This window comes from Amyelois transitella, chromosome 7 (genome assembly GCF_032362555.1).
Source record: "Amyelois transitella isolate CPQ chromosome 7, ilAmyTran1.1, whole genome shotgun sequence".
Classification (NCBI taxonomy): Eukaryota; Metazoa; Arthropoda; class Insecta; order Lepidoptera; family Pyralidae; genus Amyelois; species Amyelois transitella.
The window spans coordinates 5223834-5249434 of NC_083510.1; the positions used below are offsets into that span (position 1 = coordinate 5223834).

General features: G+C 31.5%; 4 protein-coding genes across 7 annotated transcripts; 3 read left to right on the forward strand and 1 right to left on the reverse strand.

Annotated features, from left to right (window-relative positions):
• The first annotated feature begins 2073 nt into the window (after positions 1-2073).
• LOC106132829 (ras-related protein Rab-3) lies at positions 2074-13558 on the forward strand. Of its 4 annotated transcripts, none has more exons than XM_013332379.2 (6): positions 2074-2151; positions 7538-7641; positions 8568-8685; positions 9213-9331; positions 9870-10041; positions 10436-13558. In XM_013332379.2, exons 2-6 carry the CDS (start codon positions 7538-7540, stop codon positions 10580-10582), a joined length of 660 nt encoding a protein of 219 aa, XP_013187833.1. In that variant the 5' UTR covers positions 2074-2151; the 3' UTR covers positions 10583-13558. The 4 variants fall into 4 exon arrangements, with proteins under 4 accessions (XP_013187833.1, XP_013187841.1, XP_060801272.1 ...); XM_013332387.2 differs by lacking the exon at positions 2074-2151 and adding an exon at positions 5050-5529; XM_060945289.1 differs by lacking the exon at positions 2074-2151 and adding an exon at positions 5050-5209.
• A 2717-nt stretch (positions 13559-16275) lies between these two features.
• LOC106131803 (multiple inositol polyphosphate phosphatase 1-like) lies at positions 16276-19169 on the forward strand. Its single transcript, XM_060945114.1, has 5 exons — positions 16276-16444; positions 16525-16943; positions 17556-17995; positions 18177-18318; positions 19134-19169. Exons 1-5 carry the CDS (start codon positions 16276-16278, stop codon positions 19167-19169), a joined length of 1206 nt encoding a protein of 401 aa, XP_060801097.1.
• Positions 19170-19427: 258 nt separating this feature from the next.
• Positions 19428-22463, forward strand: LOC106132820 (multiple inositol polyphosphate phosphatase 1). The gene is made up of 5 exons (XM_013332359.2): positions 19428-19624; positions 19705-20120; positions 20380-20463; positions 20549-21006; positions 22257-22463. The coding sequence occupies exons 1-5, from the start codon at positions 19462-19464 to the stop codon at positions 22411-22413; spliced, it is 1278 nt and encodes a 425-aa protein (XP_013187813.2). The 5' UTR covers positions 19428-19461; the 3' UTR covers positions 22414-22463.
• A 736-nt stretch (positions 22464-23199) lies between these two features.
• Positions 23200-25285, reverse strand: LOC106131793 (multiple inositol polyphosphate phosphatase 1-like). Its single transcript, XM_060945115.1, has 5 exons — positions 25243-25285; positions 24494-24912; positions 24201-24299; positions 23537-23994; positions 23200-23365 (listed from the first exon to the last, which is right to left on the reverse strand). The coding sequence occupies exons 1-5, from the start codon at positions 25283-25285 to the stop codon at positions 23200-23202; spliced, it is 1185 nt and encodes a 394-aa protein (XP_060801098.1).
• Positions 25286-25601: the final 316 nt, after the last annotated feature.

The following is a 25601-nucleotide window of genomic DNA, read 5'->3' on the forward strand; positions in this document are numbered from 1 at the left end:
CCAAGTAAAAAAATAGAACACTGGCACACGTTGGTACCAATGTAGTATACAAAAACAATTTTATTTTCAGACACTATTTTGTAAGATATGTAGTTTAGAATTTTGTTAAAAAATTTAGGGCGTTATTGTTGAACCTTCAATTTTAAATTAAAAATTGAATATATATTAACAACATAAACTAATACGTGGTTGTAACGGTATTATTATTGAAATAAAATAATGATATTATTAGGTCTTACCAAGAGTGCTAGTAGGATATTTGATGAAAACACATAAAATACACTATCACTCACAATATAAGTATTACTAATTTATCTCGTAAACACTTGTCTTTCAAACACTTGAGCTAAGAACACACTCACTATATTTTTATTACTGTTTATTTCATTACACTCTTTACTTATAATGATAAATTTCAAAGGTATTTGGTCAAATTTTCTAAAGTTCTACAGGTCTTACAAGAGGACAAAAATAATTTTCAAAACCACTTATAAACGGTGTAAATAGTTTTTAAAAAACAGCTGTGTAAACTTTTCAAAGGTTGCGATCAGAAACTTTCAGTCGTTTTTTGTGTATAAATAGACTTCGGTAAAATTCTTCTTTGGTATGCATGATGTGAGAGAAATAAGTAGGGAGATAATCACAAAAACTAGTGAGACGTGTCGATTAGTCTCTGAAAGTGGGGGGAAAGTTTTTTGAACTGTTCATTTTAGTGTTGTGACATGTTTCGTTCGATGGTCGTTTGGTTTAGTTTGCAATTAACTGAAGAGAAGATGAGTTTGTCGAGTCGATCGTAGTCCATTGGTTTTGTACCGCGTGTTTGGGCGCGAGGCTGGGGCGCGGCGGCGGGCGTAGCGCTCGCAGGCTGGCGAAGGACTGAATTCCTGCCAACCCGACTCCCGCCACTGTTGCCCTATCATGCACTCCACTCGACCGACATGCAAACTTATTGTGCATTTCCAAAAGGCCGCTTTATTTTGTTCTGATGCCAATATTTATAATAACAGAATTATAAATTGAACTGTCCATGATCAACTGATAAAGATGACAGGTATCGTTATCAGTTTAAGACCACTCCATATCTTTTTCATGGATGTCGTAAAATGCGATTAAGGCATAGGCTTATATAATTGGGATTCCTCTTGCTGTTGCAGTTGTCGTTGCAACCTTTCCCTATTTGAATCTAGATTCCATCATGAAGCCATACAGCTGAACGTGACCTTTTAGTTTTTTCAGGACTTGTTGGCTTTGTCTACTCTGCAAGGGATATAAACGTGATTATATGTATGTATGTTATTTTTTATGAATAAATAGTCAAAACATAAAGGTCAAAACTACAGCAATTTTAGGTCCTTCCAGTATGCCGCATCAAAATTCATATTGCGTAGATACAGCGTATCCTATGCAAACGTAGATCAGGTAATGCTGACTTATTTCACTAGTGCTTCTATTCCACCAATTGTTTTCATTATCTTTCTGGCGTTAGTTCCGGTTGCGTCTATACTTCTCGCAATAGAAGCCTGAAGTATGTCTAAGACCGCGACCTGGATTGGGTAAGTCAGGTTTTTATAAGAGGTATTCCCGCCCTTTCTAAACTCCGCCACCTTTGCAGGGGAACCTTGCCCACATATCCGAAAATGTTTCAACATTCAGTTTCCTGATGTCTTATCACGATGTTTTCCCGTATCGTAAGAGCTAGTTTATAATTCAAACTAATGTAGGTATAAGTATTTTAAAGAAGCGTAAAACTAAAAGCTTTTTATGTGATTGGTCGGACCGTTTAGAATATTGCCAATGGATATCCGTTAATTTATAATTTTCCAACAATCTTACGATGGCATATATAACTTAGAAAAGTGTCATTGGTACATGGCTGAGATAGAATTCGAACCTATGCCTCCAGCTGCATCACGAATTTTCACCACCGATGCTCTATTTCACTCACAACCATTATTTAATTAGACTTGCTAATTAGTAAAACTCTTTTCAGAGACACATGAGCCCAGCAAAACACATGACGCGCCGTGACGTTACTCGCACGCCTGTCGACGCTAAGTCTATTCTTGGCCGGGCGACATTTCCGCAGAGCGCGTAGATCGACGCGACATACCAAATGGTTTTGGCAAAGATATAATTCGACGACACTCAAAGGTCGGCTATAAAACTGTAATTCTTAATTGGTTTAGTATCTTATCTGTTACAATGTTTAATGACAATAGTTTGATAATTAAAATTACAGTTGGGCTTGTATGACTGATGAATCAGTTAGTAGGTAGAACGATACGTCTTCTTCTTTATTGCTTCGCTTTTGTGAAAGTGGTCGTTATCACATTAGGGTGAACACAGCTTTCCTCATGTATAGCTTATTTTAATACCCAGTTTCCCACCGCCGATTTCTCTTTGCGGTGGCTTCCACTGGGTATTAGAAGCTGCGTATAAGAGAGAATTAGTATTGAAGACAAACGAATCTATTCTGATTAGGGTACGATGACTGTACCGCTTATCTACCACCTTGCCGTTAACCATCAGCTGCTGGAGGTAACCTGCAGTATCGGGTTTCTAACAGGTTAATGGCCCCTGCCTTAAAGAAGACTCCGAAGTTTATTAGCCTATTATATGTTCTCAATATTAAGTAAAATAATATCAAATATTAACTACTTATTAAAGTTCAACTAACGTTCAAAACTTACGATGCAGTGATATCGTAGGATACTAATGGAAGCTATAAATTATATGTACTTAGCACATCAGAAAGTATTAAAAGTGTCAGTAAAATTTAAGATAGTAGATGTTAAAACACCTTTTATGAAAAGTTGGAAAGAATAGTTTTCGTTAAAGTTAATTTCAGCGATAAAAATAGGAAACTATCAAACTTGCCGTGGGTGATGGCTTGTATTTATTTTCATTTAAATACATATTACTACAATGTACCATAATATAACAATTCGAAATAAAACAAAACCTTTATACCGATCTACGGGTACAATGCAACCCACCCTTACTATGATGAACGTCTCTATCACTTTCTACTTTACTTTAAAATGCTTATGCACAGTTTTCGATATTCTTCAGGACTTTTATGATGATATTAAAGCAGTCACTAAAATTTGACACATATACGAGTATTACTGCTCGGAAGTGGTTGGCAGTCATTGATAAAATCACTTCTGAGTTTCGAGGAACCAGAATAACTACTATTTGTCTGCTAACACGTGCTAGTATTAAATAATAGATCGCATTGTACGAATAAAATTATATTATATTTTTCCAAGAAGAGGTTTAATACCTATGAAGAATGAAGAACATCAGTACAGTTTGATTATAATACGATTATAATGATGATCATAAATCGTAGTTTCTACAGTTATTGCTCCGCAGATATTATTTGCTAGGTTTTGTTCATGACTTTCTGCACTAGTTTTATTTCTTCAAAAATAAGTAAGGTTGTACAAAGTTTCTCCTTAATCTAAGTTCTAGTTATATATTTTTTCCTTGATGTAATAAAAATAGTTTGGTTGTTTGGATGTAATAAAAATGTAAAATAGTTTGGTTGATTATTTTTTATCACCCAGGTATTTAATCCTATATATAATCAATTCATAATTAAACATCTCTGAGTATCCGTAATTACTTTTAAAAACAAAAAGTAGATATTAATAACATGCAACTTCGGATTATGAGCGAAACTTATTTTTCTGATTTATCAATTACGCCATCTTTAAAATACATAAAACAACCTAAAGTATTTGAAAACAATTTATGTCGACATTGCTCACTCGGCTTTTCGTATATCATTTTGTTAGTAGCCAATGTTTCAAATAGATGGCGTGAACTCAGTGTTTCGGTTAGGAACGGGTATTTTTTTAAAGGCGTTATTGGGTTCAAGATTTTCTGTAAATTTTTATACGTTAGTTTTTAAAATTGGCTGTTTTTGATTAATTTCATCCAATCAATTTCAATTTTTAAATATTTTTAAATTGTCACATACTCAAGCTGGCATTAGCGTTTAAAATCACTTTAATTTAGTTCTTCCCAAAAATCTAATAAAAAATAACTTCTGGCTAGCCATGCAGCTGGCCGCGTCCTTTGGATCTTTTAAATACTGATGGCTCTGTCTACCCCGTTAGAGGTAAACGTGATATTCCTATGAAATTATGTAAAAAAACGAGCGCATGTCGATTGTGCGAGTAATAGGAAGCTGCACTCTGTAATTAGGTCAACACGAGGTCAAGGGCCCCATCAAAGGCTGCTCGGGTGGCCCGGATTCTTCCTTGTTCCGAAGGTTCATTTTGTATTCTTTACCTTATAACTAAATTATCTTTTTATAATACGCCATGTTTCTAGAATAAAATTGGCGAAATAGAAAAAAATAAATCGGTTGCAGAATTAAATAAGAAGATATTAGTTGACTTGTCAGTAAAAATTACAAAAAAAAATCAAACATATCACCAGACCATTTGCAAAGTACAGGAAATGATATTAAATTATCTCTTTTTTATGAATATCATATGAGCAAAAAAGGAAAAAAACGCCGACAATTAGTGCTTCATATATTATTATTTAGGTATACCTATTGGTGTTTATATTATGAAGTTTTAAAATTTTAAATAAGAGATATTTATTTTTATCTGAACTGTAAATAAAGTTATTTGAGATCATCATAGCTATAAAATAACTAGTAAATCAAAAAAATCTGAATAGTTCCCTAAAAGATTGTGTCTGGAAACATCATATCACAATAACGATAAATAAGATAGGGGACAGCCTCTAATAATGCTGGTTTCTACAAATAGACTTAAGTTGACGTTGCTTTACTTGAATTGGGTATTCATAATCCAAGGATAAATCGGACAATGAATTCAACGTTTTGTTGAATGAATTAAAACAAAAAATACAGACATTGATTTCAATGTGATCATAAAATCTGGAAAATATTTTACATTCATTGATGATAAGGTACGATTTGTCTTATTGTATGTTTGACAAGTTGCGCGGGTCCCTGCGCGCGCACCTGACCGCCATCTTGATTTTTCCTTCCCATCCCCAATATCACTATAAGAGGGAGTTTGCACAAGTTAACAGCTGTGATTGTTACACATTACTCCCTCATGTATTAGGTTTATTTTTAAAGTTGGAATACTGTCCAGGAAAACAAATACAAAACGTGTAATCTTGTGTCTCTAGTAAAATCGAGAAGTGTGAAGTAATGGTGGGTTACGAAATACATTAAAATATCGATTTTGTGTGCTTAAACGATCCGAGGTTGTGGAAGTGTATACTCAGATTTGTGGCTACTCGATATTACTTTTATGGGGGTTTAAAGCGTAGGTGTTTCAAAATTTTGCAAAACATCTTAGGGAAATCGATAAACGCGTAAAACTAAGACTGTCTCATTTTGTTGTGTGAATGTGAGAGGAACGGCGCTACTCGGCGTGGTGAGCTGTTATATTGCTGAAAATCTTTTCAGCGATTATCAAATCGTAATTTATTAACGATTCTATTGCGTCACTTCGAAAAGACTGATAAAAGGTTCGTTTATAAAATTTTTACATTACATATATCTATTATATCTTTAGCTTTTTTTTCTCAGTTACTGAGTATTTGTATCGCTTTTATCCACATTATTAGCGATCAGTTATTCAGTTATTAATAATGTGAACTCTATATATTATTTAAGTACCTTCCTATTTCATTTTTCTTACATTCATTCAGGGATTTTATATTTATAAGTAGGTATTTGTCCCAAAGATATTTATTTAATTTATATTTACTTGCCAAAGCTTCGTCCTAGGGCTATATCAGTGACAATTTACAGAAGGTCACTTGATTTCCATACATTACAAAGGTAGTTTTTTATATTCAAGGTTAATCGTTTAACTGTCGTAACCATACGGCCAGCGCTAGTTTTTATATTGGCATAGGTTGTCAATGTAACAGATCAGTGAAGTTCAAAAAAGCACATAAATTATTTAGCCATTCATTCATGTGCTTTTCAGAAAATAAAGATTTTCTTCAAAAAATTACTTTTTTAATTGGCCTTGGTCTTGGATATTTATCTATAAGTAAAGTATTTATTATAAAATATAGTATCGTTAACTTAGTATTTTATTACAGAAGTTTCACACTTAGTTCGTGGCTTACTCAATCTGTGCAGTTTGTCCTGTATATATTTATATATAATATATATATTTTTTTTATAAAATAAGAACAGTTAAAATATGTTTGTACAAATGATGGTGTACTGTTAAAAAGAAAATTATGTTAAATATACGTATTATTATGCAAAGTAAAAATATTCTTCCACAAATCTTTTGGTTTTAATTTAAACATCTTACAAAATATTGAAACACAACGAAAAAAAATATAACTTGCTCACTACGGTACTGAGTATGAAAAGATGAATATGTAACACGTTGGGCGCCATAGTTCATAAAATGTCTGCACTGAGAAAACATACTGAATAATCGAGATTTTTTATTAACTCTAAACAACATTTAGATAAACTTCGCTTTATTACTCAGTAATTATGTTCAAATGCATACTCTGTTCCTCCTCGGAAAATATGGTAAAATATTATAGTATACCTACATTCCTCTTTGTGTTGTGTAGAGATATGATTAGAGTCAGTATAAAACCACATCCTACGCATAACTCTTTATTGGTTTCACTTCGGGGAGCCGACCGTATCGTATTACATACACTGACAAACAAAGCTATTGTGATGACAAGAGACAAAAATCATATAATAATACTTTACTGCTATATTAAATATATTTTTAATAGTTAAGCAAAATCAAATCATCCCTAATATTTAAAATAAAGATTCATGATATACATTAACTAGAATCTGTATGCAGTTGGTATCGTAAATGTCGATCGAAAGCGGTCCCTGAGAACGCCTGACACAATCTCACGACCGATGAAATTGAGTTATATGGTACTTATAACTTTCGTTTTATCCACTGGTGATTTTGATCTCTTTTGAATTCATAGGATGTCCAGAATATATTCATACAAGAACATGGTTTTTGCGTAGGATTACGTTATCAACATAGTTTAATTTTGTCATACATTTAAATACATGTTGTGAAGTATATTTCGGTAATGTACCTTATTGTGTTACTAATACGCATCACTGTTTCCACCTTATCAACAAAAAGATAAGCCGTTTCGTTTTGTAGCATAAATGCTAAGTTAACCCATAGTTCGTGTGTGGTAACACATGGCAATAAAGTTCGTTTTCACTTAATCGATATCAGTGAACTCAACGGTTCAGCATTGTATTAGCGATATGCATAGTCAGTTGTAAACTGAATGTGGAAAAGGGTAGTTAGTGGCAATGTTTAAACCGACTTTGTAATAATAGCAATGAATGTTAAAGAGTGTACTGATAAAATTAATTATGATGACGCCAAAGTTGAAGAGGAGGTGACAAGCCTGTGCTAGATCGATTTTAAATTGATTATACCTATACATTACAAAATAAATGTCAGAAAAATCAATCGACTTATAAAACCTGCAACTGTTAATTTTTCAGATGGGTGGCACGGATATGAAGTGGCAGAAAGACGCGGCGGACCAAAATTTTGACTATATGTTCAAGTTACTCATCATTGGAAACAGCTCAGTAGGAAAAACTAGGTAAAGAAAATATTATTATTCAAATTAAGTTTCTATTCCGATACAAATATTGGAAAATATGAAAAATTGTGAAATGAATCTTTATACATTTCACAATTGTTTGTTGAAAGAGAGATGTTTTGTTTGTTAAAAACAGAAAGTATAAACAAATAAGAAAAAATAGAAAGATGATTTTGAGAAATTAACTAGTTACAGGATTTTACATCTTGTGAGCTTATAATTGAGTTAAGCATTTTCTTAACTTTATAAAGAGTACAAGTAAATATATCTATAGTATCATTAATATAGGTTCTCCTTAACGGTTATTAGTGAGCTAAATTGGATAGGTAGGAACATCGGCTACCCCCGCATTTTGCTGCACGTTCTCTATTATAGCAGACACTTCATTAACTGAGGATAATGCGTTGTTCTAGTTTTCTGTTCCGTTATATAGAACTACATTTAATACTTCTTCTAGTATTGGTTGTGTCTAATAAGAATAAAGGTTTACTTTCTTATAGCGCCTTTTCAATTCTCAGTTGTTGACTTTTAAATAATTATTTACATCTCGACATCTAAGCGGAGAGTTAGAATGTTCTTGTTTTCTACCGTCAACACCTAGGTTCAAGTTAACATGATTTATTTTGTACAACAATATCAATACCCATACTAATTTTATATATGTTGAAGTTTGTTGGTTTGTCCGTCTTTCACATCAATACCACTAAACCGATCTCCATGAAATTTTGCATTGGTACATAAAGTGAAGTATGGATAAGGAATTTTCATGCGGACATAAGCTAATTAATTATATATGTATATTAAGGATGTTCGTAATTTAATAGAAATGTGTATATTTAGACTTTCTTTTTTGACTTCGTTCATTCTTTTTTTTCTGATAATTTAACCCATAACATGGCAACTAATTGACGTATCTATTGTTCTAGTTTTCTATTCCGTTATGCGGATGATTCCTTCACGTCGGCCTTCGTCTCTACCGTCGGTATCGACTTCAAGGTGAAAACTGTCTTTCGCCATGACAAACGCGTAAAACTGCAAATATGGGTAAGTAAAGTAGCAATTGGAATAGTCAGATATTATGACAACCATATTTCTTTTTTTTCATTTTTGTCACACTAACTTTTTCATAAATACATATAAGAGTAAGTAAGTACCTACTAGTATGTACAGCACTTAGTTGCACTAAGAACAAATACAGCCTACTCATTTTATACGTTTTTACTTATTAATTGATCTATTATTTACCACTTAAAGCATAATATAGGTAAGATTTCTCTTGCTTTTATTTAATTTTTGGTGAAATTGTAATCATTAATCATTGCGTTACCAATTACTTGCTTCAACTGAAGAAAAATTATTTACTCAAATTGTTTAATTTTACTATTTTTATACATAAGTAAAATCATTCGAAGAGATTTCTGATCTTGATTATATTGCCGAAGACGAAATTAAATTTTGTCGAGTATGGTAGCAATTTATCTCATTTCATTGATTTACATTTACTTTTTTTGGGACGAAATTTACTTATGCTAGAGTATAATTAATACTAAGCTCCAAATGTTGTGTTTCAGGATACAGCAGGTCAAGAACGTTATCGTACTATAACTACAGCCTACTACCGCGGCGCTATGGGTTTCATACTTATGTACGATATAACCAATGAAGAGAGCTTCAACAGCGTTCAGGATTGGTAGGTGTTCCGACAAGGTTACCAAGTCTTCAAAAGAGAAATAGTGTCAACTGTGTAATGAGCATGATGACAATTTTTGATTTCGCCATTTATATAGTAACTCGCGTACATCAAAATATTGGTGAAATAATCGCAACTCAAGACTAAAAACTGCCCAGTATATAAATGTTCATTGTATTTAGGATGAATCGTGTAACATTTTTTGAGACACGTTAATAATCAATTTATATTATTAAATATAAATAATAAATAATATATATATTTTTTTATAATTATCCTGTTGATGTTAATGTCTTAAAGGCGTTTATATTAAACAAATATTTTCTTAATCAAATTCTAATCTCGACTTTTCTTTTGTTATAAGCAATTTTAATAAAGGGTGCATGCAATATTGTCACGATGTAAAGTTATAAAAAAATCTGATATCAATTAAAAACTTTTTAGGACTAGATAAGGTATAAATAAAATAGGTGTTTTTAAAATCAAATAATAATAACATTACTTAATATAATATTATATTACCTATTTTTTATTACAGGGTAACGCAGATCAAAACATATTCATGGGACAATGCACAAGTAATATTGGTAGGAAACAAGTGCGACATGGAAGAAGAACGCGTGGTCAGTTCGGAGCGCGGCAGACAGCTGGCCGAACAACTTGGCGTGGAGTTTTATGAGACCAGTGCTAAGGAAAATATCAATGTCAAGGTAAATGTTGAAATATGAGTTGATGAATACAAAGTAAAAGATCTAAAAGTAAAGCGTGTATTAAGTGCTTTTGAAAATATGTGATAAATAAATGATGTTCCTCAATCTCACTTGAATAATATAACATTTACAATACAGATGTATTTTTCCGTTTTTAAATCATAAATGTTCCGGTTCTCTAGAAGTATATACTTTTCATCCATATTTTAATTATATAAAAATTTACAAAGAAATGGAAGAAATGACAGTTCGCTACAATTTTGTTGCATTATATATTGAGGAAATGATGATGCAGGATGAACAGAACATCTGATACCAGGCAATTTTATTACTAAGTAAGTATGTCTGACAAGTTCCTACTGCCCTAAGTCATTCATTTGTATTTTTTTTTCAGGCCGTCTTCGAGCGTTTGGTGGATATAATCTGCGACAAGATGTCAGAAAGTCTAGACTCTGAGCCCGCCATGCTGGCCGGCGGCGCTCGTGGCCAGCGCTTGACAGAACAGCCGCAAGGCAATACCACTCCTAATTGTAACTGTTAATAGAATACAATTTTCCTCAAACATTATATTGTTTACAGTTACCTGTATATTAAATTTATGTGATTTCTTGACACGGTTCCTTTTTGGTAGGCGATCATTTCTTTCCAATATCGTCTTGCTTTTTTGCTATTAATGTTAGTGTTATTTTTGTATTCTTTTTATTATTGAAAACTTTAATAAGTGTTTTAAAAATGGCGTTATTCTTCCGTTCAAGCTTAATATTAAATTAAACATTTTTGTTTCATTTATTATTTTAAATTTTATCGATTTGTCTTTTAATGTCGTTGAAACATTTAAACGTCGGCTCCCAACAGGACAGTTTTCATTTGTGTGATGAGGCGTAATATTTCATATTGGTCTGGTCTGACCTAGCATGTTAATTACAAATCATGTACAGTAACTCGCCTTTTCATTTATCTTCTTTATTTGTAACCGAAAGGACAACAAGTATTCTAAAATATTTACGAGTATGTATGGTTGAGGCGCCACAGTACAGGTTGAAACATCATTGAAACCGTTGTATTAAAAAAATAATTGTTACGATTTCAAACTTAAAATGTTTTATGGAGCAACATTAAATAATTGTTGATCATGATAACAATAAAGGAAAATATGTATTAGTATTATTAATTCTATAGGTGTTAAGTAGCCGTATCCATGTATATTGCGAGCTGGAGTAGGGATCTGATACTTTTAATAGTTGTTAAATTTTATCTTTATGATACACTTTTATTAGTAAATATATTTTAGATTATTTAAAAGCTTTTTTCATTATTTATATGTGCTATTATAAACTTTATTTATTACTTTAATATTTATGAGACAACGAGACATATTAATTGTTAGATAAAATATAAAATCCAGGCAATTTTTTTCTCAAATAGCTTTAAAATGAAAACCAATCTTGTTCGTATTAAGGACCAAATGGAATTTAATATATGAGTTTTATAACAGCAAATAAAATAGAATCTTATTGTTTTAAATGCGCAAATTTTTATCAATAACATGAAAAAGAAAGTTTGCAAAAAACCTAGGTAGTTTTCTGAAAAAATCACACACTTACGTTGTGATTTCATCTCTTCAAAAGTTTAACTACACTTTAAAAATTAAGTTTAGCTTCATGAAAGGATGGAAGGTTTCATGAAATAAAGAAACTTCTACAAATTAAAAATCTTATCAATCAACACATATTTGTTGGTATGATTTAAACTAAGATATTGTTTAGATATAATTAGTATCGTTTGCTATTAGAATTCGTTGCTTCTTAAGTAAGGTAGTTAAAATTATAAATGTTTCTTGTTATATTTTGACGTAAACTTATAATCTTGGAAGTTATATTAATGTTACCTTCAGCGTATTGTAATTGCATGTAACCGAATATTTGTGCTTTTGATCTTGGCCTGCAAAATTGGATGTTCCACGAGCGGAAGGTTCTACTGAACTAAGCCGATGTTTGTAAATACGTTTACGAGTGTATAAATAAACTATTGTATAGTATAATATCTACCTACATATAAATCTGTTTGTATTCTTGTTACCTACTATGCTATGTTAATGTCTAAATACTTATAGGTGTTTATTTAATCACAACATAGGATAAATTCAAGCCATATGTATTAATTTCGCATTAACGATATGATTTGAAGCTTTCATGGTCACAAGGACTATTATTAACATAAGAGGATTTTAAATTTAAAATATCACAATTAGGAAAGAACGAAGAAGTAACTAGCATGGATTATTAATTAAAGAATTTTTGACCGCGGTGGATACTTTAAAATTTATGAGTATTTTAACCATGATTGTATCCTCTTATGGTAATAAAAGTAAAGCTTTTTCATTTTACAAAACATCATCTTAACGCGTAGGTATTTTAAGTAAAGTATCCAATGCGTGTCTCCAAATGCGAGAAGCTACTAGTTTATTCTTACGTGTAGATGACATAGACAATACAATTTATATCAAATTCTGTTGAAACATGAGCACATTATTTTTTATAAAATAATTATTAGGTAATTAGTTAAGAGGGTTCATAATAGTTTGATGAATTATAAGCATAAACATACATACGTATTATATTTAAATGATAATTTGGAGACTGTTCTCATCGCCGATAAGTCTCAATTTTGTGGAACCTATTGAAATATAAATTATGAAAATTTCTTATGACGCCAAAATAATACTATGTGCTAAGTTAACTACTGCTGCTGTTTTAATAACATACGTTAAATATATGTTAATTGTTGAATCTTCGAAAACATGCGTTGCTCTTTTACATAAATATGACATATACTTATTAATATGACAGATTACAGCTATTTTAATGAATGGATTTGGAATTGTCAATTTGACGTTATCAATTAAAAAGTGGACCCATGTTAAAAAGATTATAGATCCAAGTAAGTATACTCGGTATTCACTAGTATCTCCTAATTACAGGAATGAATGTGGCTCATATGGTTTGCACAAAGACCTTTTGACCTCAAATGTCATCGTGGCGTTTTAATATGAAATCGAGTCACCACTATTTTGTGGTGTCATTGCCAGTCCCGCTTCATTCAGGGTATATTTAAAAAAATATCGTCTTCTACCGAGTTTTACTTGGAAATAACACTAATCAGAATTATGAAGAGAAAGTTGTAACTGTAGACGTATTGTATTTAGCAGTGTGTGTGCGTTTGTAGAAGGGCACGAAAGAGGCATATCGTAGTGACGGGCTTTAGGTAGAAATGTTGTTTAGCAAATACATAGAACTTACACGAAACCTATTCATAATTTCTATGAATATATCTTCATTGTGATTCTGCAAATTATTTTCTTTTCCATTCGCTACATCTTCATCGCAAAACATAGGAATTTATATTAGCTGTCTTTCATGAAAATGTATGTTATAATATTTGTTGTGTGTTAATAAAGGAATTATTTAATAATAGACCCATGTAAAAGATTCACTAATATATATTATAACATATTGAATGTTCGTTTTCTTACCTTATTTTTTTCAAATTACTCTTTCATGGTAAAAGTATACTATTTTGGCCGATTTTATTATCTTTATAAAAAGTAACTATATAAAAATATTAATATGATATTACGGCGAGGGAAACCATCGTGAGGAAACCTGTTTGATGATCGATCCAATAAAGCTGGGTCAGACGTAAAATCCTGGATCCATGATGGAAGGCGTACCCCGAGCTCCTCTCCAGAGTGGTGAGGATGCAACCGAGACTAAAGTCAGGAGGAAAATTACATACCGTAATAAAATGATCATGCCTCCTCCTCATGAAGTCAGAGAGAAATCTATCATTTTGCCACGATGTTTGTATATTTCTTATGTGTCATGTACGACAAGTTCAGCTGTTTGGCTTAATAATTCAAGTATTAGAATTAAGATTCAAATATGTTGTAAGACCGTTGCCTAAATCAATAATTCCAATTTTATAAGCCTATCCCTTAGTCGCCTTGTACGACATCCATGGAAAAGAAATGTAGTATTCTTATAACTGAGCATATTCAGAATAAGAATGAAGACGACAACCTCAAAACCTTATCCCTTTTCAGTTTGGCAAGAATCGAGAAATAAATTAAATTTATTCAGATAAGGCTTGTATCGTAAATCGAGTAATATTCGGTAACACCACGGAAATCAAAAAATGATGCCGCCTCGTGGATTTGTTAATTTCCTCGCATATATTTCTGCTTCTCTGTAGAATTGCGGGAAGGATAAAAGTATTTTTAAACAACGGCAAAAATAGATTTTTAGAAAATGTAATAAATTATGTGATAAGTTTAGATGATTGAATTATTCTTTTGCAAATTTTCTTTAAATAGCTCAGCCAATTAATTAATTTAAGAGGGTTCAGAAGTTGAGCCAAGTAAAAATGTATGAAATAAAATTTTTACCTCAAGAATCTGCGCGAAATAAGTGGAACATGATATGCACTGAGTTTTTCTTCGCTACGAGACCAGCACAGAAGCGGCAATATTAAAAGATTATTTCTAACTGTGTGCATTACTTCTCCTATCTAGGGAACTTTACAACAAGGTCTAAAGTAATTGCTTGGCCGCAAACAAACAACTACAGATAAAAGCCCGTCTAATTGGAGCATAACTGCAACTGGGTTGATTTCCTTAGTCGCATCTTACGTTCTATTCAAAATGTGCCAAAAATAACACGGTACAAGAATAATTATGTCTATAACCAAGAACAAATTAGCTTCAATTTGGTTATAACACCAACAAAATGTCATCATAAATTTCGCATTTGTGTTCCCAATTTCAGTTACATTTGTTGTTTGTTTTTTACTAAGTGAAGTTGCGTGTTTTTGCCAACTGAAGTTGCATGTTTTCCCATCTGCCTCTCAGCGGTGTTGACTCGAAACTAATTGATTACACCTGCAGTTACGTTGACATGGATACTTGTGTCGACTTTATTTTAAACAGTCTGAAAATAAATAGATTAGGTAGAATACTCCCGAAATCTCATTAAAATTCATCAACAATTAGAACAGTAGCTTTTGTTGCTTGTTTTCTATACTTGTGTTTGCTTTATAATTCATGGCACACAATTAAATTGAAAACATTAAAGTGTACATTAAAAAAATTACAATCCATACTTAATTTTTTCTCCTGCTTTTATTTGGTGAAAAATGATCTTTAAATAAAAGAAAAGTAGAAATTGAACCCTGTAATAAAATTACGATAATTTTAAGTACATACTTATATTTTTTTCTCCAGGAATAATGTGTCATAGAAACAATTGTCATGTTGTCACCTCGTCGCCGGCAAACGTGACTCGAAAAAATTGGCTGTGGTAAATTACCATCCCCTGTTTTTGTCAAGCACTTCTGACGAGGGATTTTCTGGTTAATCAGTGATATGTCGCTCACCCGTATGTATCAAGTGATAATGTCAGATACTTCGAGCACTTTTTGTATCCCAGATTCAAATGGGTTTGCGTATCAAGTACCTTAAACAATTTGGGTCATCCTTACGTACCCTTAATAATGTAGTACTTATACAAAAATGTGTAAGAAGTTTTCGTTTATAACAATAGTAGTTACAATATTAATTTATTAAAGGATCTTCTGAAAAAAATGTCTTAAAAACAAATAAGTTTATAAAATTGGTAGTTAATTACCATGGCACAAACTGACTTAATACAACAGCTGGGTGGACCCATAACAATAGAAATACGTAGAGTAACAATAAGTAATAAAATGACGTTTATCATGGTACATAAAATTTATTATTGATAAAGCTTGACTGATTACTTATTTATTATTAGCCAGATAAAAACCGAAGTACGGTATACTAATCAGATGGTTTAACTTAAATTCTAAATTTAAAGTTTCATCATCTTTCTTCATTATGGTGTTGGTCCCGATTGCATTTTTTCGCGTGTCTTGGATATGGCAAGTCAAATGTTTACGAGTACACGGAGTGACTCCCGCCTGGCTTGGCCATAATGAATCGTTATTACTTATCATTGCTCGCGATGATTTTCTTTACCATGTGAGAATCGACCAATAAAAAGAAGAAAAGTATTTTTATTACATTTTATTATATCAAACAGTGCCTACTTTAAAAATAATCAATTTCATGCTTGAATAAAAATAAAACTATAACAAGTTAGCAATTAGCAATTCTCTAGCCATTTTTATAATTATGAATAAGAAATTGGTTTTACAAAAATGAAATGTTTAAGAATAAATCGCAGTGTATTAAGTCTTATTCCGCTTATAAATAATGTATATTGTTTATCATGTTTCTGGAATAATTATTGTCCATATAGGTACTTTTCAACTAAAACTCCTTATAGTAACGATAGGGGTGATATAAGAGACGTTGCGAGATTAAAAGGTATATGTACCTTTTTATTTTTTATGTTCGACAAAGATAAATATTGTTGTTCTCATGATTTGTATTTTTTTACTTTCCAGGCTGCGAAGCAATCAGTATTTGGGGATTGATAAGACATGGACAGCTAAACCCGAATAAGAAATATTCTGATTATATTGAGAATGTTATGTCTCTTAGAAATGAAATACTGTTAAGCCACGAAAAGGGCAAAGGCTCACTTTGTGTTCAAGATCTTGAAAACTTACGAAATTGGAAAGTAAATAGTACTACGATTACCGACAAATATGGTAGTACGTCAAATAATGGAATGTCCCCAATGGCCGCAATAGCACACAGATATAAGGAGGCTTACAAAGACTTACCCTGGAGTCTGGAATCTACATACATTTTTAAATCTAATTCATTGCCATATGTACTTGAAAGTATTGATGAATTTGTTGATGGCCTAAAACAGCCCGGTCTTCATATTAATTACTCAACACTAATTAATGTGACGATGGTAAATACTTAAACCAGTCCTTTTACCATTATTATCATAATAATCATAAACGGAAAATCATAGATATTGGGAAAATTATTATCCCCCTAGCATTTATCCAGGTTGCATACTTGCTTCTCGGAAGAGGAGCCCGGGGTTTCCCACCACTGAATTCCACCACGATGTTGGATCATGGTTACACAACTAGTTGCCTAAATATGCAGGTTTCCTCGCGATGTTTTCACCTCACCTTAAGAACGTCGATTAGCAATCAAAGAAATGTACATAAATCTGAAAGTTGAATGAATGTGTGAACTTTATAAAATCCAGTAATAATTTAAAATTCTACTGAAATTACAGCCTACGGACTGCGCAAGGTATAAGAAACGAGTGACGACTAACAAATCGACCTCTCTTCAATCGGAAAAGTATAAAGCTACGCCAGAATATATAAAGGTATATATATATATATATATATATTGTTATTTTGATTTATTTATATATTAAACTACACACAGTACCTTATTTTAAAAAAACAAAATAATAAAAGTTAAAGGACAACTAAGCGTCCTTCAACTTTTATTTTGTCGTATTTTTTTTACAAAAACTTAAGAAGTTTTTTTTTGTTTCAAGTCCAAGCATAGGATCGAGAAACGTTTAGGTTTTACCTATGATTATATTACTTTCTTATATGATGTCTGTCGATGGTCAGCAGTGGATAACAAAGCTGGTCCATGGTGCGCATTGTTTGATGAAGAAGATTTAAAAATCCAAGAGTATCGTGAAGATTTACGCTTATATTATAACCAGGGATATGGAAATTCATGGAATGAAGAATTTGGACAGGTTACTCTTGCAGATCTACTGAAAACTTTTAGATTGGAGAAAGAGAGACCTGATAATAAAATAACACTACAATTCTGTCGTGGTCCTGACCTTAGTATGGCTTATAGCGGTCTTGGCCTATTTAAAGATGATACAATTCTTACTGCAAATTTTAGAGATGATAATAGAAAGTGGAGAACTAGTGAGCATGCCCCTTTTAATGGTAATTTAGTTGCTGTTCTGCACAGGTCAGTTCTAGTGTTCACATGCCTATTAACGCTTGAATTACACGATTATTTTTTCTATTCCTATAAAAGCAAACCAGTATTGTAGAATTACTTAGTTCATAATTTTTTCCTATAACTTCAATATTTGGGTAGTGGGAAAAATACTTAACCAAAATTCACTTTAATTATAATTTTATTACAGATGTGAAAAAACAGCTGACAACTATGTTGTGGCGTTTTATATGAATGAGAGCCCGCTGAAGGCAATCTGTAACCATGGAGTTTGCAATTGGAAAGAATTCGAGGAAATGTTCCGGCCCTTCGAAAACAAAACATTTGAAAATGTATGCAATAAAACATTTTAAACAAAGGTCATTTTTTTTAGATCAAAACTATATTTAATTTACACAAATTTATATTATTTTATCCAAATTCAATTTTTTTTTATTCATTATTATGGGACATTTAAACACCACTTAATAAATTTTCATATCTTTTGGTTACACAAAATGTTGTGAAACCAACCAATCAACCAATGGGTTGATGTCAAATAAATTACTTAAAACTATGTTTTGTCCCGCTTACAAAGCGTCAGTGCAGAAGAAGCAGTAATAAACAACACTGCAGCATATTCTTTAATAACGTCAACTTCACAATTATCCTTAACTTAGAATAAAAGTGTGTTTTATTATATATTTATGTTCATTTTTATTATTGCTTAAAATGAGTCGTTAACATGATCGGTGATTTATTATGATAGAATGGAAGGAAGAAAAATAAAATAAAACATATTAAGTCAATTGATTAGAAGAACAAAATAGAACCTGTAATGAAATCATCATCGACACAAATATAGGTTGGCGGTGTATGCAAAGCTATGTAATTTCATAAGGAGTTTTACCACCGTTCAAAAACAGTTTTTCTTCACACTTAATATGCTACTAAAATCTGATGAGTTCTTCGTAATTTTATTAAACAAGATTGTTTCCTTTTATTAAATGCTTTGTAAAGCTTTCGTGTGGCACGCGTATGCTAGTTAAATGGATACTCAAACTCAATAATCTAAATTCCTATAACTTTAGTATGGTAATTTTTTTTGTTTAATTAACCATTTGGCGACCTGTTTATTCTTTTCACAAAGTTCCTATTTCTTTAACAGAGCAGTTCCTGTTTTATTAAAGATTATTCACTATGATTTCAATTTTCGATTCAATTCAATTATTTGTTGTTTCGAATAAGAACATTCAAATTTTTTTATCAATCGTAAGTAGTTGAACAAAATAATTTTAAGAAAAAACATAAGTATTTCATCAATTTGAAATCGTTCTAATTTTAGCAATGCATCATGCACAAATACATCGTTCAAAATTGCAATGATCTTTTTTGTAAAAACTGGTTGATATTTTGCTTCCATTTTGAGGATACTCTTCAGTGTTATTTAGTCGTCATTCAACATTGTAGCGAGGCAAATCTGTGTTCCATTTAACATGTGCTCTCTCATTTTATTAAGTTTGTCTGTATTTATGTTTGAAGTTTGTTCTGCTAGCATTTGCTTCTGGAACAGTGGGTGCCCTTATAATTATTTTGCGACCGCTACTCCTTATAATGTTGTAAGGGGCGACATACGAGATTCAAGAATAAAAATTAAATGTAAGTATTGAATAATATTGTCAACACCTATAAATGTAGATCAAAAGTATGTTTTTATGGAAAACATTTTCTGTTTATAGCTTGTGAAGCAGTAAGCATTTGGGGTTTATTTCGTCATGGGAAAAGTAACCCTGACCTTGATACGGCAAAAAACATGAAGAAAGTCATTGCTACTAGACATTTTTTGGAGACAAGTTATATCAATGGAAATTGTTCACTTTGCGCTCAAGATGTAGAAAATTTAAAAGACTGGCCGATCGATGATAATTTGTTTGATAAACCAAATAGCGTTGCTGATGAGGGTTATAAAGAAATGTTAGGTATTGGCAGAAGATTAAAGCAAGCATTTCCCAAGTTGCTAGAAAAGTCGAAAGATATTCAGTACATAATCCAATTATTTGATAGTAATGATGCAGTAATGAAAGATAGCGCCAAAGGATTGATGGAAGGCTTAAAATCTGGTTCAAATTTAGATTCTTTAACAAGTTTATTCACCGTAAGTTGGATTTTTTCTTAAATAGTTACGATACATATACAATTACTTTCTAAATACTTTTTCGACGATTAATTTTAAGGTTTTATTAAGATTCAATTCAAATTGCTTTTGGTACGTCAGTGTTTTACATTTTTTTTATGCCCACAATAAATTCATCGACCGGCTTCTTAATTTGGGTTTATAACCCAGTCATATAGTCACAGGGTTTATAACCATGTCAGTTACCTTTATTGAATATTATTATTTTTTATATCCACAGGATTCCAAGTGGTGTAATAAGAAAAATAATACACACGATATTATTGAATCATTAAAATATCATGGCAGTTCAGATTACCTAATCGTAAGTTTGGTTTTCTCGCTTTTATCCTTATACGCGTATGATTTCTTGAAAGTATTTCAACAAGAAGTTTTTTGTTTTATTACAGTTAAAAGACAGAATTCAAAGACGCACTGGTATCAACTACGATTTAACTGATGAAGACATTTTATCTCTGTACAACTTATGTCGCTATAGTTCATCTGGGTTTGAAAAAAAACTGAGCCCCTGGTGCGCTATTTTTACAACGAAAGACTTACAAGCTCTTGAATATATGGAGGATTTACATAATTATTATAAAGATAGTTACGGTACGCCAAAGAACGACATTTTAGGTAGAATTCCCCTGGCAGACTTATTTGGTAAATTTGAACAAGTTAAACTTGGAAAGGGGAAAAGAATGGTGGCTTATATTACGCAGGCTTCGACATTATCTATGGCGTACACAGCATTGGGCTTATTCAAAGATAAAGAACAACTCACGGGCGCGTATAGAAATTCTGAGAGGCAGTGGAGAAGTAGCAAAATAACAGCGTTTTCGGCGAATTTTATTGCAGTTTTAAACAGGTAATATAAATGGTTTTATTAATAACTGATTCTTTTTACTTTGTGTTTGTTTTCCTATGTGTGCAATGTCATTCCTAACTCCTAAGGTTTTAATTGTTTTTCGATAAATAAATTTATTAAAAAAATATGTGTAATTACATTCTAAAAATAGGTACAGATACTTAATGTAAGGCCCAAATGACATATGGGTCTATACCATTAATACATAAGTAAACCTTGAAACAATTTTTTTAACATATAAATAAAATATTGTATATCTAGCAGTCCTAGTTCTAAGGAACCGATGACGGTAACCAGAAGTTGTTAATCTGTGTGACCCCTGTAGCCCAAGGGAAAACAGGAACTTAACCCAGCTTAGTTGTTGCACTCGGTGTGAAAGCTCTTATTCATTAAGTAACTTTAACAATAACTTTGGGAAAGTTAACTGTTGTTTATATTAATTAATTTTTTTTAACGTCGATATAATTCGTCTATATAAATATTGTACTGTAATGCAACTCTATGATTCGCAAATCAATTGATACCATTACATTTTTGTTAAAAAAATTAACTGTCCACTTTACTTCGAATTCATCAAATTAAAACATTTAATAAAACTTAGAATCACTATCTGGGTTTTGTTTGACTCAGCTCAGATTCCAGACATTATCGGAGAAATCTGTGCAAATACTGCCACTAGAATACTTCTAGTGGCAGTATTTACACAGATTTCTCCCGATTAAGAATTAAGATCCCGATTTTGTGGAAAACCTCAAAACAGGAACCTGCAGTATGGTAGAAGGTATTATGACATAATAATTTGAATTCATGTGAAAACGTGAATTTGGATAAACCGTCAACGTTTTAATTAAATTTATTTATTTATAATGACTAGGCAGACCATAGACAAAACTAGGAATAAATACTCTTTTTAGTCTATGAAAAAATATATTATTGGCATCGTTAGTCTGGTGGCAAAGCAAATAACAATCCTATGATATATTTTGTTTATTTAAAATCTAAACGGGTACGGTACTTTTAAAATTTATACAGAAGAAGTTGGGTTTCTTCCCTACCCGTATAGATTTTAAAAGTCAATTAAAGATTCTTCTTTGAATCCTGTTTCCTGTAATTATGCTGATTATATCTTGAAGTGAAAAGAGGTAGTCTTTGTCTTATGTATATATGGCTTTTGATTCTTGCGACTATTGGATCTGAATGTGATATGCATGTATGAAAAACAATGATGAATATACATTATTTTATTACAGATGTGCAATCGATGAAGAAGAGGATTATAATGTTATATTCTATTTAAATGAGGAACCCTTAATGTCAATATGTGAAGATGGTATTTGTTCATGGCAAGAATTTGAAGAAAAGTTTAAATCCTTCACCAACAGCTCTGCAGGCTGTAACGACTTTTAAATTTGACGCAATGAAGTGTTCTAATATTTACTTCTGGTACAAGAAATTAAAATTAACCTACAATTTATTGGTATTTCTTTATCATCTTCTTTCCTTACTAAATAACTGTCAGGTTATTGTTTAAAGAGATCATCAGTTAGGTATATTTTTCGAGGAATTTCCTGACAGTAACAATACCATCCATTAAGAATGCTTTAAAGATATTGAAAACAGACGTCTTTAATTTATTAATTCCCAACTTACATTATGAATGCGAAAGTAAGTTGGTTGTTAGCTATCTCTTCATGCATTACCTACTGAAAAAAAATTAGTCGGGGAAAACCTGTATTCTGTGGGATTTGCGAAAAATCTGTATTATTTTGAAGGCGTGCTTAATTCGCGCGTGCGTAGCTGCGGGTAAAAGCTAGTTTCTTGTATAATATAACCTCCCTTTCCATCCACCTGTTTTTTATATTAGACGCAAAAAGAAAGAAATATGTTATATACTTTTATAGAAGCGTGAGACTCTTTTGTGTATTTGACAGATTTAATAAAATAAAAAATATGACGAAACCAGTTCCTTATAACTTTATTCTAGCACAAACATTTCAATAATGACGATGTTGTCAAGGTGACCCAAAAAATGTTTTGTTATTATTTTAACATTTTGGCAGTTAATGCCATAACATTAAAACTGATTAAATGACAAACTGACAGAAAACTAAAAATAATATAAAATCAATCAGAACTACTTTTATCTAAAGTTAAATAAATACTTAAAAAAGGGACAAACGATAATTTATCTTGTCACATTTTCATGTAACAGACATTTTCAAAAGTTTTATTTTTAGAAGGCCGTAGCATTTCTTGGAATTCGTCCCAGGTGCAAATACCGTGATTGCATAATTCCTCCAATGGTTTTTCATTCATATAAAATTCAACCACAAAGTCATCGGGCGCTTTTTTATTACATCTGAAAAAGAAGAAACTATTTTATTTGATGATTAATCAAAACAATATCATTTTTGCTCAGATATAAGAAAATATAAATATAACACCAAAGCTTTATTCATTACCCAGCTTACATATTGCCTGTCTCATCATCTGCTACTTAATTTGAGAGAAAGTTTGCAAATAAACTTACTTGTTTAGAACAGCTATTAAACTTCCCCCAAATAAAGCATGTTCACTAGTTCTCCATTTTCTGTGGTCGTCTCTATTATAAGGAGTCAAAGGTTTGTCATCCTTGAAAAGGCCAAGAGCACTGTACGTCATACTAAGCATGGTTGCATGTGAGAAATATGCAGTGATTTTTTTGCGAGGCTTTTCTTTTTCTAATTGAAAGGTTTTAAGTAAATCTGCTAGTGGAATGCGACCAAATTCTATATTCCATGGGTTTCCATAACCATTTCTGTAATAAAGCCTTAAATCTTCATAGTACTCTTGAATTTTAAGATCTTCTTCATCAAAAAGAGCACACCAGGGACTCGGTTTATCATCGACTGCTGACCAAGTGTAACGGCAGAGATCATACAACGATATGAATTCTTCATTTGTCAATTCATAGTTTATACCTATACGTTTTTGAACGTTTTCTTTTGACTAAAACCATAAAAACAATTAGTATACAATAGAAATAAATAAAATATAGTAAGAAATTGTATGATATAAACTACAATGGTATGCAACTTCATACTAAACCTTTACATGCAAACAAAAATAAAATAAAATACTTTTGTCGAAATAGTTGATGAAAATTGTTTATATACATAAAATATTCCATAGAATAAAAAATAATTAATCTTTACCTTTAAATATTCTGCCGTAGTCTGATACTGGTATGCCAAGGAAAACGTCGTTTGGTTATGTTTCACAAATTTTTTATATCTCTTGCAGTCATCAAATGCCTGAAATTGAAGTTATTATGGTTAGTCTACATACTAACTCTATTAGTGTGAACATAATATTTTTGATTATTACGTTGAATTTAAAAAGTCTTTTCTTCACCTTTCATTTATTTCTTCCATTACGTTTTATGCAAGAATTAAACGAAGCTTTATTAAATATTAAAGATACAAAAAAAAAATTAGTTCAAACTAACCGACATAATATCGCGTCTTCTTATTTCATCAACTTTTAAATCAGGCTGTCCCAATCCTTCAAGGAAACTGTCAATACATAAACGTATATATGGTTGGAAACTTGATCTAAACGTATATGTCTCCGGTTGGAGGTCTCCAATTAAATTTTTGTAGGCTTCCTTTAACCTCTTGGCTATTCCATGCATTTCATATAGACCTTCTTCTGTGGTGTCGTGCAAGTCGGTAAACATCCTAGGATTTACTTTCCAATCTGCTAAATTTTCAACATCTTGAACACATAGTGAGCCTTTGCCCTCTTTATGTCTTTTTATCAAATCTTTCCTTATATCAATGACATGTTCAATGTTTTCGGAATACTTAATTCCTGGATTCCTCTGTCCATGTCTAAATAATCCCCAAATACTAATTGCATCGCAATCTGTTAAATTAAAAAGTAATTAGCTAAATTTCGAATCTTTTACTGTACTTAATTTAAAATAGGCACCGCAAGTGAGTGAAATCGGGTTCAACAAGAAGAACCCCAAGTTTATTCACCTCTTCCTTAGTCGCCTTTTACGACATCCATCGGAAAGATATGGAGTGGCCTTATTCTATGGTGCCAGGAACCATACGGCACTTAATATAAGTTTCTTATCAAAATCATCAATTTCCATGACTTTAGCTATTAAGTTTGTTAAAGGGTGATAACTCCAAAAACTGTTTTAGGATTTTAAAATTAAGAATCACACAAATTTTGAAAATAATATACTTGCCTTCCAATTTTGCTGAATCCCTGATATCACCCCTTCCATTATTATAGGGTGTTTTAGTAGAAAATAATTTATACGGATTAACTTTATTCCAATAGCACGATGAAGAAAATACATAATTAAAAAATAATAAGGATAATCCTGCAATAACTATAGAACACTTCATTTTAAATGTTACACTTAACTAATTTGTGATAAAAAATTGTAAGAATCTCATTAATTTATACTATTTTTAGTAAAATATATCGTCATGGCTAGTACAGTCAGCATTTATTTTTTTCTAAATATATGACTACTGTATTAACAGTTATCAATATTTTTTTTATTTAATATCCGCTAAAGATTTTTGTTTTGTTTG